Source organism: Crocodylus siamensis, chromosome 7 (genome assembly GCF_052110815.1).
Source record: "Crocodylus siamensis isolate JL-2025a chromosome 7, ASM5211081v1, whole genome shotgun sequence".
Taxonomy (NCBI): Eukaryota; Metazoa; Chordata; order Crocodylia; family Crocodylidae; genus Crocodylus; species Crocodylus siamensis.
Window position 1 is genome coordinate 8,031,832 of NC_143401.1, and position 14,280 is coordinate 8,046,111.

General features: G+C 49.7%; 2 protein-coding genes across 2 annotated transcripts; both read left to right on the forward strand.

Moving 5' to 3' along the window:
- Nucleotides 1–329: 329 nt before the first annotated feature.
- Nucleotides 330–5,464, forward strand: LOC149859428 (gap junction beta-5 protein-like). Its single transcript, XM_090057251.1, has 2 exons — nt 330–422; nt 3,244–5,464. The coding sequence occupies exon 2, from the start codon at nt 3,269–3,271 to the stop codon at nt 4,094–4,096; it is 828 nt and encodes a 275-aa protein (XP_089913377.1). The 5' UTR covers nt 330–422; nt 3,244–3,268; the 3' UTR covers nt 4,097–5,464.
- Nucleotides 5,465–10,112: 4,648 nt separating this feature from the next.
- LOC149859429 (gap junction beta-4 protein-like) lies at nt 10,113–10,931 on the forward strand. The gene has a single exon (XM_090058005.1). It carries the CDS (start codon nt 10,113–10,115, stop codon nt 10,929–10,931), a length of 819 nt encoding a protein of 272 aa, XP_089914131.1.
- Nucleotides 10,932–14,280: the final 3,349 nt, after the last annotated feature.

Genomic DNA, 14,280 nt, shown 5'->3' on the forward strand with positions numbered 1-14,280 from the left:
GGCAGCAAGCTCTGGCAGCGGTGGAGCCCTCTTTAGGGCTGGCAGGAGGTGGGTATGGCACATGCCATGACTAGCCCCATGTCTTGCATTGTTTGCATCGCTGATACCAGCTGGGACCAAGCCTGTTGATACCAATATGCCCCACACATGCAGCTAACCTCAAGGCAGGCCATTGGGATGCTTCTAGGACACCTACAAGCTGGAAGCCAATGAGCAGCTTGAAAACCAACCTGAAGCTTTCGTCCCTCCCCAAGAGGGGTTTCCACTGGAAACTCCTCCTAGCTCATGAGCGTGCAAGTGTGAATCATGCTTCCTTGTCTGCCTCTCACTCCGGCAAACAAGTTTTCTGCTGCAGAAAGAGAAAGCCAATACCGAGAAGCCCCTTACGGATGGACGGAGCTCTGCAGAGGTGACCCCAGTAGGTAAGGAAGGTTGTCAGAAGGAAGACGAGCTTCCTTGGAGATGGAGAGGGGAATCGTCGTGGTCTACTGAGTTTGAAAATGCCTTATGTGCCTGGGCTGATGTCTGATCTCTGGGGATGGGGCCTTTGGGTCAGGCACATGGAGAGAAAGGGAGCTTTAGCTTCAGACTGACCCCATGGTGCATCAGTGAGAGAGCAAAGCTTCTCAGGCTGGCACCAGAAGTGTGCAAGGAAATAAAGTAAGAGGTGGCAGGGGGTATGGTGTGGTGACCGCGTCTGCCTCTCTAGGTAGTCAGACAGAAGCACTCTAGATCGACACTTGAATGAGAGCAAAATCACTCCAGCTGAGTGTGTGCAGGGCATACTCATGTGTCCGTGCATGGCAGCGCACACTGGTTTGCACCATGTGGATGTTGAAGGTGTCTGTCAAGGTCCAGGGTGCGCGTGCACGTGTGCAAACGGCACAGTAACAGATTACTGATGAGTTTGTATTTGCACAGCACCTCCGACATGTGGACCTGATGAAGGAGGGCACTATGCCCATTTTACTGATGGGGAAACTGAGGCACGGCAGTCCAGTGACTTGTCCAAGACCCAGAGTGAGTCTGGATGAAAGCTGGATTAGAACCCAGGCCTCCAGACTGCCATGTCTAGCCACTCGATATATAACTGAGTGCTGCTTCCCCTCAGCTTCAGGATTTGAGCTCTCACTGGGGATGCCGCCAGGTCTCCCAGCCCCACTCTCCTGGCTCTAAACAGGCCACATGCCCATCTTGGGTGGGGCACAGCAGCCAGCTGTATTCACGCTCCAGCTCTCCCATTTGGCTTCCGGGCCATGATGTGCGGTCTGGTGCCTCACGTGCAAACGTCTCTCCCTTCCAGCCCCTAACATCTATGAATCTATGAATATCTCTCTCCTTCTGGCTTGTCGGGCCTGAGAAATGAGCCCTGCCTTGCAGCATCTGGAGTTTCTCCAACCCTGCCCAGGCTGTGGGGGCAGAGGGACCGTGGTATGGGAGATATCCCGATTCATGGGGCAGAGGTCAGATGCCAGTGAAGGGAATGGGCCTCAGCACCACCGACGCACTGATTCATCCCTGAGCTTCTTGTCTTGGCTGTCTTCCTAGGCCGTGCCTGGCAACACAAGGCAGATGAATAACAAATACCTTGCTAACGAGGGGAGTGGCGGGAGAGAGGAACGTAGGAAAATTAACAACGGGAGGAAGCCTCGAGATATCTGAACCAGGGAGCACTTGGGATTCCCATCTCCAGAGTACTGTAATCCAATTCTGCTGCTGTCTTAAATCAGCCCAGCTCTGCTGACTCCACTGGATCCATACTGATTTACACCCGTTCCAGCACTGGGCCAGGTACCTCTGTGGTCAGGTTAATGCAGATGTTAAGCCTTCTGCACTGGCCCTTCCTCTACGAGGTGGTGGGACTCCAGCCTGAAGACCTGTCAGGACGTGCGTGTGGTGTCCAACCTAGTGGGGTCTTGCTGTACAGTTGGGGCTCTCAGCTGGTTGGCAGCAGTGCCACGAAGCTTTTGGTGTGAATGCCCCTCGCCATCTGTATGCCCTCTGACTGCAGGTTTCCTTTGAACCCGGTACAAAGGGTTGTGGCCAGAATCTCACCCAGCTCGTTATGCCCACGTCCTTGTGCTCTGGTCCAGACAGCCACACCCCCGACCTCCTTGCCACACCTGGGAGGGAGTCAAAGTCCCTGCGGAAGTCACTCCAGCTTCCCAGCAAGGGAAGTTGTGGCATGCATCATTCATCCTCGGCAGGAACTGTGGTGAATTGGGGAAACCTTGTTCCTTAGCTCAGTGACAGCAGAACTGCCTGCCCGGACCTTGGGACTCATGAGAACGAGCCTCCTTTCCTAACTCACCCTGTCTGTGCATGTCAAAAAGAGGCCCTTAAGGGAAGATGCTCTCTGAGGGGAGCACCAGGAGTCCCTGCCTCAGTTCATGAGCTAAATTTGACCTCCTCAACTTGCTTTCCCAACTCAGAAGTGTGTGTGTGCACGCGCGAGAGAGAGATTCATACTGAGTACCTGAAGTGCATACTTCACATAAGTATGCCTGCTATTCGTACCTTCCCAGACTTGCTCACAGCAGCTTAAAAGACTGTAGGAAAGGTTCCTCTGACCCATTAAGTGCCAGCAAACTTTTACTGGACATCCTAAACACAGCAAGCTCCCAAGGGAAAGCCTAGCCTGGAGCTGAGAGCCAGTTCAAGGCCCACTGTTTGAATCGCCCTAACCATGAGCCCTGCTTTGAGGACTTGGGCTCTCTAGTCTTTGCTGGAGGCAGAATTGAGCCTCTTTGTTAAAATAAGCAATGCTGGCCTGTCTGATATGCTTCCCAGGCTTACCCTGTCTTCGGGAAGACTCCTGTTCTGGACCACAGCTATGGCTAATAGTGTCTCAAGCACGCTCTGCCTATCTGGGATGTGGCCTACACACTGGGGACCAATTTTAGCAGCAAGAGGGAGTGCATTTTAGGAGCTGGAGAAATGGAAAAGGGGGCCAGGGAGTTGGCACTGCTTGGGTAGTCTTCCCAGTAATGAAGGGAGTAGGGTCCAGTGGTTAGAACCGGAGAGGATGGGAATCTTTTAGGTTGTAGTCACAGCTCTGGGAGGAGAGCTTGGGTGAAGGGCTGGAGCAAGAGGGGTGGGACGGGAGCCCGAACTCCAGAGTCCTATTTCCCTTTATGGGAGGGAAGCAAGTGATTAAAGCAAGAACATGGACTACTGGATTGGGGCTCAGCCAGTGGGGCTCTGTGTTTGTTGCACCTCACTCTTCCTTTTTTGTTTTTCCAGGCCCAGGTAACAAGAGCCAGGGACCATGAACTGGGCCGTATTTGAAGGGCTTCTGAGTGGGGTGAACAAGTACTCCACCGTCTTTGGCCGCATCTGGCTCTCCCTGGTCTTCATCTTCCGGGTGATGGTCTACGTAGTGGCAGCCGAGCGGGTGTGGAGCGATGACCACAAGGACTTTGACTGCAACACGCGCCAGCCGGGCTGCACAAATGTCTGCTTCGACCACTACTTCCCTGTCTCCCACATCCGCCTCTGGGCCCTGCAGCTCATCCTGGTCACCTGCCCGTCCCTACTGGTCATCATGCACGTGGCCTATCGAGAAGCCCAGGACCAGAAGTGCCGGCAGGCAGAGGGGCAGGGCAAACGGCGGTTCTATCTTAACCCCGGCAAGAAGCGGGGAGGCCTGTGGTGGACCTACCTGTTCAGCCTCATCTTCAAGGCCGCCGTGGATGTGGTGTTCCTCTACATCTTCCACCGATTCTACAAGAACTATACCCTGCCCAGCGTGGTGAGGTGTGAGATCCCCCCCTGCCCCAACATCGTGGACTGCTACATCTCCAGACCCACCGAGAAGAATATCTTCACCTTCTTCATGGTGATCACAGCCTGCGTGTGCATCCTGCTCAGCCTCATGGAGGCCTGCTACCTTGTGGGGAAAAGGTGCAGGGAGAAGCTGTCTAAGAGAAAAGGCAGCAGGAGGGATGAGAGACTTCTTGACAAGGACTCTTGCTGTGCCCAGGGCGAGCAAAGCAGTCTCGAGGCGGGCAGGCAGATTTTCCATGGGGCTGATTACAAGCTACCCAGTGCTCCAATCCCTGCCACCTCCCAGAAGGGAACAGAGGCTGTTCCCTAAAGGAGGTCTGGGATTCACACAGGGATGGACAGCTGATGGGAGGCGTGCTCTTCATGGTCCTCAGTGGAAACCAGTGCCTCCTTTCTGGTGGTGACTTTAGTTTTCATTAGCTTGGGCAGCAGAGTCAAGAAGCCCTGATTAAGCTCAGACTTGGCTCTGCAATCAACCCAAGGAACAGCAGCTGCTCTTCTTGCGTGCCTGGGTGTAAGCAACGCTGGGTGCTCCCCACACATCGTGTGGGCCTGGGAGAAATCAAGAGCAGAAGTTAAGGGGGTGGTATGTGGTAGACCCAGCCGGGAGAGCACCGGAGGCCAGAGCTATGGGGTTTAGAGCTAGGCAATGACATGGCTCTTTGCACCGTCCTGTAAATCACTCGGTGCAAGCTGCTTTTTTGACAGGATAACAGACTAGTTGAATCCCTGGTATGGTGCAGCTGGGCAGTTCTTCCACTGAGCTTTCCAACAGGATTGTGCCCTGCTGTGTCATCTGCCCGTCCTCACTAAAAGCCTCCATCAACAGGCAAAGGGAAAGCGTCTGAGAAGGCAGCAGGAACAAGGCAGGTTTTCCAGCTAGGGTGGGCACATCTCTTACGTATCTCAAAGGTGCAATGGAAAATGGTGGGATGAAGCTGGAGAAACCTGACCTAGCCCAGGAGTGCTCCTGAAGTGGGGGGAGGTTCATGCCACAGAGGTATTTTCTCTCTGAGCCCAGTGGGAAGAGGGAAATAATGCCATGTTTTGCCAGCTGCAGGGGGGGGAATTCCTGATAGACTGCAGTGCCTGGCGACATGGGGGCTTGGTGATGGAGAACCCCTTCTCCTGTCATCTGTGAAAGGGACTTGCCCTTTAAAAATCAGCCACAAACATTTAGTCCAACCTTCTGCTATGGGATCCTCCACCCAGTCCTTTCTGGTAAAGGTAATCCCTTTCGGTAGCATCTTTCAGAGTAATTGCCTAGTGACAATATACACTGGATAGCCACTCCAGTAACTGTGATTTGCTACCTAACTGCTCAGACTCTTCTCTTTCTCCTTCTCAAAGGAAAGCAGAGTTAAAATCACCGGCTCATGACAGCTTCTGTTTTCCACCTAGAAAACTGCTGCATTTCGGGGATGGTCTGTACATAGGGGGTTGAACGATACTCTCATTCTGTCTCGGGGCTAATGTAGAATACGTTGCACTGATGGTGGTTGCAAACCTAGCTGCTGTGGATGTAAGATATATATAAAGCCAGTATGTATTCTTATATATATGTAAGATATATATAAAGCCAACATGTATTCTAGAAGGGTCAAGTCTTCAGCTGGTGTAAATCAGCATAACTGCACTGAAGTCAATGGACCAATCCTAAGTTATGCTCACTGCTGGTCTGGCCCCATATGTGTCCATTGCCAATTGATCCTCACCACTAATAAAAGCATCTATTTAAAGAAGTGGAGCACGTCTTCTTTTTATGTTTCAACTTTAAATCAATAAAACCCCATGTCTGAAAACAGGATTTTAGCACAAGTACTTTGGGCGCACCTCGGATAAGCCATTTGTGCTTCACTGAAGCTTGCTTGCTGAGGTAAGTGGTATCAATCCCATTTTCTCAGGAAGAGCTACATCATCCTTGGAAACACATCTTTTCTGCATCTTCCAGTGAAGCACCTGGTCCTGGGGACTGTGAGAGGCAGGATGGACCTCAGGTCCCACCTGGTCTGGCAATTCCTTGTCTCCTGGATATGACTTGGGAGTAGCCTGCTTTGTACTAATTCCAGACCACAATTTTCTAGATATTATTAAAAAGGAAATTGCATGGAAAAAACACACTGGAAACCAGAAGGAAGGCCTTATCAAAGCAGCATCTCTATAGCCACATGCCTTTCATTAGCCTAGGCAGCTAGGAGTGGCTGGAGGAAAAGCTGGAGGAGTGGGAACCAATTTCCTTTTATCAGTGACTTTACTCCTATAAAGCAGTATTATTTGTGGGGTACTTGGTTCTGTCTGTGCTACACAGCCATCGAACTGTGCCCCTACCACCACCCATAATAGCCTTAGGGCTGTCCAGAAACCCACCCGTACATCCAACTGAGAACTACAGTAGCCATGTTACAAGATACTGGTTCAGTTCCTCCTTCCTTCCTGTAGTTTGTCTGCAAAATGAAGGTAACACCAACCTGCCAGAGTTGGATTGGACCCTGGCATGTGTGCTTCAAAAGGGCAAAGTGTCATCGCTTTGCCAACATGCCTTGTGTAGCATCTCGCTACCCATGGAAGCCTGAATCCTTCTGCCAATGCGTTCAATGGCAAACCTCCCGTGGAGTTCACTCAGAGCTGGATAGGAGCCATAATGCTCAGTGATAATGTCAGATTCGTTTTTTCTATGACGCTAGGCTTTAGGAGGAAGAAAGAAGTCTCTAAAAAGAGCTGCTGAGCTTATTGGCAAAAGGCCAGCACACCCAGCAGGTGGAAACCTCACCAGGTCATCACCAGTAATACCCTCAACACGAGCAGAGTGGACTCTCTCCCTCCTGCCATGGAATAGCTTCACTGGCATCAGGTAAGAGATCAGGTTATGAACAGGGGAGAAAGGGCTCTGTTGGGTGATGTGCGATACCATTGGTGGAGGACGGAGTTGAATTTGAAGGGGCTGCTCATGCAGGGTTATAAAACTTCAACTTCAGCAAACCAGCCGAGAATTTACCCTCAGGCCGCTACATGGGCTGCCGTGTGTCTGGGTATGTGTTCTTTTAATGCCTTATGCCGTGAGCCACACGCATGTTGATGGGTGTTAGCGCTAGCTCGAATTTGGAGCAGTCCCATGCTCAGATAGCAGGGGCCTGGAGGACTAAAAGGTAAGAATCCCCCTCCCCTCCCATAACAGGCTTCCCCTCTGCCCCTGGCTCCCCCGCTTTCCCCACCACCCTTTGCTTGTGGCTGCCCCCACTGTCTGTCCCAGGGGAACAGGCAGGGAAGGGTTAACCTGCCAGCCCCCACCACTGCAGGGCTCCCCAAATAAGTGGGGGGTGGGGAGGGGGCAGTGACCTGGGGTCTGGAGGGTTGGGAGGGCAAGGGGGGCAGAGGGCCTGATCTGGGCCAGCGGGGGAGGAGGGGAGGGTGGGGTGTTCACACAGGTGTAGCCTAGAGTGGCTGCACCTTAATGTAACACAAAGTGTGTAACAGAGATCAGAGATAATCCTGCCCTGGAATAACATAACTTTAAGCTGCCTAATGAATGGTTACAACTAGTTTCAGGTGGTAATGTGCTGACAATCCAGGTGTTAAGAGCTCCAGGAGCCTCCCAAAATTACCATATAACAAGGCTCCAGAGCCCCTGTCTGAAGCCCTGCAATCAGCTGTACAAACATATATAAAGATATAGTCTGTGCCTCACACTTCAGCTTCTGGGTAGTGCAACTATAGTGTTTTTTGTCAATTTTTCTTTAAGATTTGGTTGCCAACTGTCCGTGTCCTCTGCTAGCTCCATATTTGCTTCTGCTTTCTCACTAACACCCAACAATTTTGTACGAATATTGACTATTGTACAAATAAATATTGGGCCACATAAGGATGGACTCTGAAGCCCAGGAATTAGGACCCTTACAGGGAGTACTGGAGAGACTGGTTTGGGTCATGTCTCTCCCTTTTCTAGGTGACAGCCCTGACTAAAGTCCAGTCTGGGATCAGTATCTCTCTCCTCTCAACCAGGAGGAAAGAGATGTCTGCCCATTCTTCTTTATGGAAACAGATCCACTTAATGCACCAACCAACCCCTGAGCCATCCCTAGGTGTGGGATGTATACAGAATGAGAGAGAGTGTCCTTCAAAGAAGACCTTATTGTCCCTAAGAAGACAGCCCAAAGGGGTGCGGGGGGACAGAAAAGAGGCTCAGGGGAGCCTGAGTCGGCTGAAGAGTACAGAGCAGTGCATGGGGGAAATGAACCCGTCCCACCTCCCAGCGTGCTGCTTGGCCACACTCCCCTACCCACACGCACATGGTTTATACGGTCATGTTGTTTAGAAAAATCATGGGCTCAGATTATACTAGGAACCCATTCTCCAGTACAATGGGTTCTGCCGTAGGAACCCATTAGCTACCACTTTCATTCATATGTCAAGTGCGTGCAGGGCCACATTCCCTCACTCTCATATTGAATGGCACCTTGCCATCAATGGTCTACTTGCCAAGTAACATACTTATTCAACACAAGGGTGCTGCAGGAGGAAGGGCAAGTTAAGCTGCTTCCCGCATGTCCTTCTTCTTGCAATCAATGGGACTAGTCATCTCAGCAAGGCCTACTCAGGTTAGTAAAGGTTTTACAGCTTGAGGCCAGTGGTAAACCAGTGGACTGAGGAATCTATCAAAGGAGCCCTATGAAAACACACTAACAAAATATAACCACCCCTTGCAGAGGGAAAAACATGAAGCATTGATTAAACAATAAGGCTAAATGGCAAAATATGATCCTACTTTATTGCAGTAATATGGTGTGTTCTTCAGTGATTCAGGCTGTGCTGTAATTCCTGAGGCCATCAGCTGTAACTGAACATTAGCTGGAATGAATAATTAACAGTAATTTCATTGTAAATGTACTCATAAGTGCCATTAACATTGAACATGAAGTTCAATTTATTATTAGTTTCTCTTTATTTAGAGGAGGTGATTCTTTTCTCCATATATTTGCAAAGCTCCTATAGCCATTTCTCCACTGCTAACAGGATTGTGAGAGGAGAAAATGGGTTCCTATTACAATCTGAGACCAAGATTATTCTAAACAACAAGTCATCTGAGGTACCTCAGGTTTTTTTCCAGGTGTCTGGACAGAGATGCTTTCGCAAAGTTCATTTTGCAATGACTTTCTGAAAGTCAAGACCCTTGAATGCACCTCAAGTTCGGCACCCAAAACCAAGGAAAACCTTGGCCTTTAGACAAACAAAGAGAAAGGAACTTATCTTCCGATATCTTTCCCTGTCTCTTTAAGAGAATTGGATAGGGGGAAAATGTCATATATCACCTTATGATGTGAAGTGTCGAGTCAGATCAAGTCTCTTGCATTTATGAGGCCTTCATGCCCAGAGGCAGCACTGCCTGGCATTTCATGTTCTCCTCTTCAAAGACAACTGCACCCATTGTGCTCAACATACTTTGAGGATGGCTGCATGAGTTGGGAGGATCCAGCTAATAATCACAGACCATGTGCAACCCAGCATAAGGAAATAAGTGCAGTTCAGACAGACGGAGGGTGTGATACAGCCCCATTCAGACACCCAGCCCAGGCCAATCCTCCACCCATTCCCACTCAGCAGTGTGTTGTTGTTCCAGCTGGAGTCAGATATATTAGGGCCTTCCTGGGACTTCGGTTGTGCAACTGGGCTTGGGCAAGGGCGACTGCCAACCAAGTGCCAGATAGAGAGGTCCTGAGCCCTGACCCCATCATTACCTTTCCAATGTCCTTGGGTTTTATCTTAATCCTCTCTTATGGCTCTGATGAGCAGGTGAGCACAAGGGAAGGTATAGCATTGGCACTGATCTCTGCTGGATGGTAACTGAAGTCAGGAAAGAGCAGGGTTTCTAGTGCCAGAGCCACAAATCAAGAGCAGATCGTGCTGTTTGGACACAGCCCGGAGCAAGGGGGAGTCAGATGCTTCACCACAACAGGAGGACTGGTGGCTTTGTCACTTGAGACTCGCCTCTGAAGCACTGTCTCTCACTCGCTCTGGGTAAGGTAGCACATTACTTCAGGTCTGTACAGGTAATAATAAATCACTAGCAGGTCTTCTCCCTGTACTAGCTTGGCTGGGCTGGCCAGAGAGTTGTTGTGGGGAAAAGAAGCCAAGGCTCTTACTTCTCCACTATCTAAAGCACCAGACTCCTTGGGTATGTGTAGGCCACACTGAGGTCTGGGGGTCCTTATTCCCTTCTGTGCATGCATAGCTCAAGCTACGGTGTAGCCCTCAAGTCCTGACTCAGTCCATCTCACTCCACTGTCATTGCCTCCCTTCCAGCTCCTGCTCCACGCCCCGCAGAGGACAGGATGAACTGGTCCTCACTGCAGGACCTCCTGAGTGGGGTGAACAAGTACCCCACAGCCCTGGGGTGCATCTGGCTCTCTGTGGTCTTTGTCTTCCGCTTCCTGGTCTATGTGGTAGCGGCGGAGCAGGTGTGGGCTGATGACCAGCGGGACTTTGAGCGCAGCACTCTCCAGCCTGGCTGCACTAATGTCTGCTACAACCATTTCTTCCCCGTCTCGCACATCCGCCTCTGGGCCCTGCAGCTCATCTTCGTCACCTGCCCTTCCCTCCTGGTGACCATGCGTGTGGCTTACCGGGAAGATCGGGAGCAGAAGCATAGGAAGACAGGAGCAGGGAAGAACAGCCAGAGGCTCTATCTCAACCCAGGCAAGAAGCAGGGAGGCCTGTGGTGGACTTACCTGCTCAGCCTGGTCTTCAAGGCTTCCACAGATGCAGCTTTCCTCTACATCTTCCACCGGCTCTATGCCAACTTTGACATGCCTCGAGTCACGGAGTGCTCTGTGCCACCTTGCCCTCATGTGGTCGATTGCTTCATTGCAAGGCCCACCGAGAAGAAACTCTTCACCTACTTCATGGTGGCCACCGCTACCCTGTGCATTGTCCTCAACCTCTGTGAGATATCCTACCTGGTCACCAAGAGGTGCTGGGAGCTTGCCACCCAGCACCAGACCAAGGGGCTCCCAAGCAAGACAGTAGAGAATGTGACTAACAGCTGGTCTCATGCCACCCAGGAGAAGAAGCAGGTTGTTAACATAGCCTCCTCAGGACAGACTACATTCAGGACTGTCCATCTGATATACGGAGGATGGCCCCATCCCTAGGAAGTGCTGATGAATAGAGAAGGTTGCCCTACCTGGGTTCAGGATCTACAGTGCAGGTGTAATCAACCCATTTAACTTTCCAGTGGCCTCAGTGCCCCTATACTCACCAAAGTGCCATTCTGCATCTTGCAGGATTTCACAGTAAAGTCAACTTTGAAGAAAAGATAGCAATGCAGTTACAGCTTTGGCAGAATAAGCTCTTTAAGGGCTCCATCCAGTGCTCGCTGAACCCAAGATCACACCTGTATGTGACACCTACACTGACAAATAGCAGAACCATTCAGAGTCTTCCAGACATCTATCTTTTCAATGGCAAAACAATTTTTTTTTAAAGCTTCCCCCCACAAATGTTTTCCATTTCCTGGGCAATTCCAATCAGTAGTCTGAAAGGGGTTAATCAAAGTGTGGCACGTGTTGTAGGCATGTTGCAGACATGAGTGATAGGTGATGGCTTAAGCACATTGGTGGAAGAGGGCTGAGCAGTTCAAAGACCCATCTGTAAGCTTCCTATTGATCTTCTGAAGTCTATAACTCTTGATGAACCATTTTTTCAACTACCTATGGATCATTTAGCAATTCTTTTTATAAACTATTTATAAATACATCCGTCATATCAAGTCCTTCCTGCAGAGTCTTTCCATTGACTTCAAGAAGCATTAGGTTTTGGTGCTTGATATGTACCTCAAAGCAGCGGATAAAACAGCATCTCATAGCTGATTGCAATAGGGACTTCTAATACATCTTTGTACATCTCTCCTTTTTGGTTTATGCTTGACATTCTCTGTACCTGTCTCTTATCCTTTGAGGGAGTTTGGGGGTTCCTTCATGAACAGAAAATGGTGCAAAATCTGCATCACAGAGCCTCACCACAGAGCTCACAGACACCTCACCACGTAAGCAATGCCTGCCCGGAAGAGCATTCCAGCTATATACCCCTCTGTGAAATATGAAACGTCATAACCAGAAGGAAATATGACTACATCTTGCTTACCACCAAACCACTTCGAGGTAAACAGACTATTCCAACTTTTCTCTGAGCCTAACCTGCACAGAAAATGAACTGTTCCAAACAGGAGATTTGGCCACAACTTCAACTCGCCTACGAAATACGAACTTTCATTTCTACCCAGGAAAAATTTTACAATGCTTTCTCCGATGCCTGAAGAAGGACGTTTGTGCCTGAAAGCTTGCAATGAAGGATTTTTTTATTTTTTTTTAAAAATAAAATCTAGTTGGTTTAATAAAAGATTACCATGAGTCCTGATTGCTTTTTCCTCTAGACCAATACGGCTACAACCTGGATACCTAGGCAAACTAGGCACATGCCTAGGGTCCTTCTCTCCACGGCGGTGGCATGAATGGCCCATCCACCTCCCTTCCCTTCCCTTCCCTTGCCCTCCCCTCCACTGGCCTTGTCGCCATCATGGCTGCTTCCTCGCAGAGGCACCGCGCCCCGCGCCCCATGGGCAGCAGCACCAAGGTGGAGAAGGGGGCCTCAAGTTTGTTTGCCTAGGGCCAACTAAAGGGTTAATCTGGCCCTGTTTGATCACCTGTGTTTGGTTGTGACCTCTTTGGAAAATCAGAGCACAGACCCTATCTGGAACATGCCCCCTAACAGTCCATAGGTGGTATGTCAAATAGCTCCTCGTCTCACGGCAGGTTTGCTGTAACAACCAAATGCCTGGAAGCAGCAGCCCACTCTCATCAGTCATGATAAAAGCCATTCGCACAAACAGCACGGAGCCAGCAAGTAGGGCAGATGTATAAACGAATTGCAACGGTATTCAGCCCACGCTGGTTTTGTTCCTCTCTTCGTTGCTGAATTTCTCCTTGCCGATCTGTGCTGAGGATCTGGCCAGACCTCTTTTCTGTAGTGAGCCCTGCACAGAACTTCTGATGTTCCTAAGACAGAAAAGGAAAGGAGAGGCAAAGGAGTCTCACTGCGGAGGGAAGAGAGCGAAGCACTTAGAGATGATTTGGTGATTTGGGGGCATCTCTGGTTTTGGGTGCCCAACTCAAGGTGCCACCGAAGGGGCCTGGATTTCAGAGGACGGGGGCTTGCTGGATATCATGTCCTTTTCAAGTGCTTCCAGCTGAGCCCTTGGAATCCAAAAAAGCCTTGGCCCCAGGTTGCAGGAAGCTGCCTGACTCTGTAGACCCACTCTTTCCTCCCTTGCCCTATCTCACCTTTGTCATCTTCCACTTGCTATATCAGGTCTTAAACCGGAACCGCCTTAGGTCAGGAACTGCGCTTTTCTCCCTGTGCTGGGAACACACCATTCACATAGAGATAAAAATGAATTTCAGGAGCGAAAGCGATGTAGAAATGACCTAGATTTGACCCAGTTACACTTGGCTTGAATTGTCCCTGCAATCTGCCACCAGCTCCAGAGGCCCTTGGATTCTGCCATCTGTTTGCAAGTGCTCTCTGCTGCATCTCCGGCACAGTAAAGAATCTGACAGCAAATCCTTTGCTAGGACGATGTGGGATTCTGGTGGGTTTTAGGGTGGCAGCTTGGCAGTTTTGAACACAGTCATCTTCCCGGTTTTCATGCCAGGCTTTATTTTTAGGGATACTAATTAATAATGCCGTAAAAACTAATTGGGAGCTTCATGGCGTGTTTGTTTTTGCAATCTGAAATGACAAAACAAGTGCAAACAAATGCTAATGTGGGAGTTTGTACAGCCGGAGGACTTGATGGGGTGTGAAATGGTTTAAAACAAGGATATTAAAAAATAAAATTAAGCTAAAATGGACAAGCTCTACAAAGATAGAGCTCACAAGCCCATCAATACTCATAGCCACGCTGAATTCTTGTGAGATGTATAATATTGGGCAAGGCCCATCCTGATTTCCATAAATAATGGAGATGCTGTGTAAAGGAAGCTTGCTTAATAATAATGATCTACTAAGCTTTTAGGGCCTGTGGCACAGCTAGTGTTCACTCCCATGGGAATCAAGGTGGGAAACAAGGTGACTGACACAACAGGAGTGTCATTTCCAGGAAGGTCAGATCTCAGAGGGGGTCATTCAGGTCTGCAAAGAGATCAACACCAGCAAAGTGCTGCTTAAGCCTGATGGAAACAATCTAGTGTTTTAAAGATGAAGACATAGGTGCAGATTGGGTGTGATTTTCCCCAAGTGATGCAAATCTTCCTGGAAATGACACTCCTGTTATGTGAGTCACCTTGTTTCCCACCTTGATTCCCATGGAAGTGAACGCTAGTTTTGCCACAGGCCCAAAAAGCTTATTTGATAATTATTCTGAAGCTAGCTTCCTTTACCTGGCATCTCCATACCTGTGACTGGAAACAGGGATCGGGATGGGCGCTGCCCAATGGATTCAGA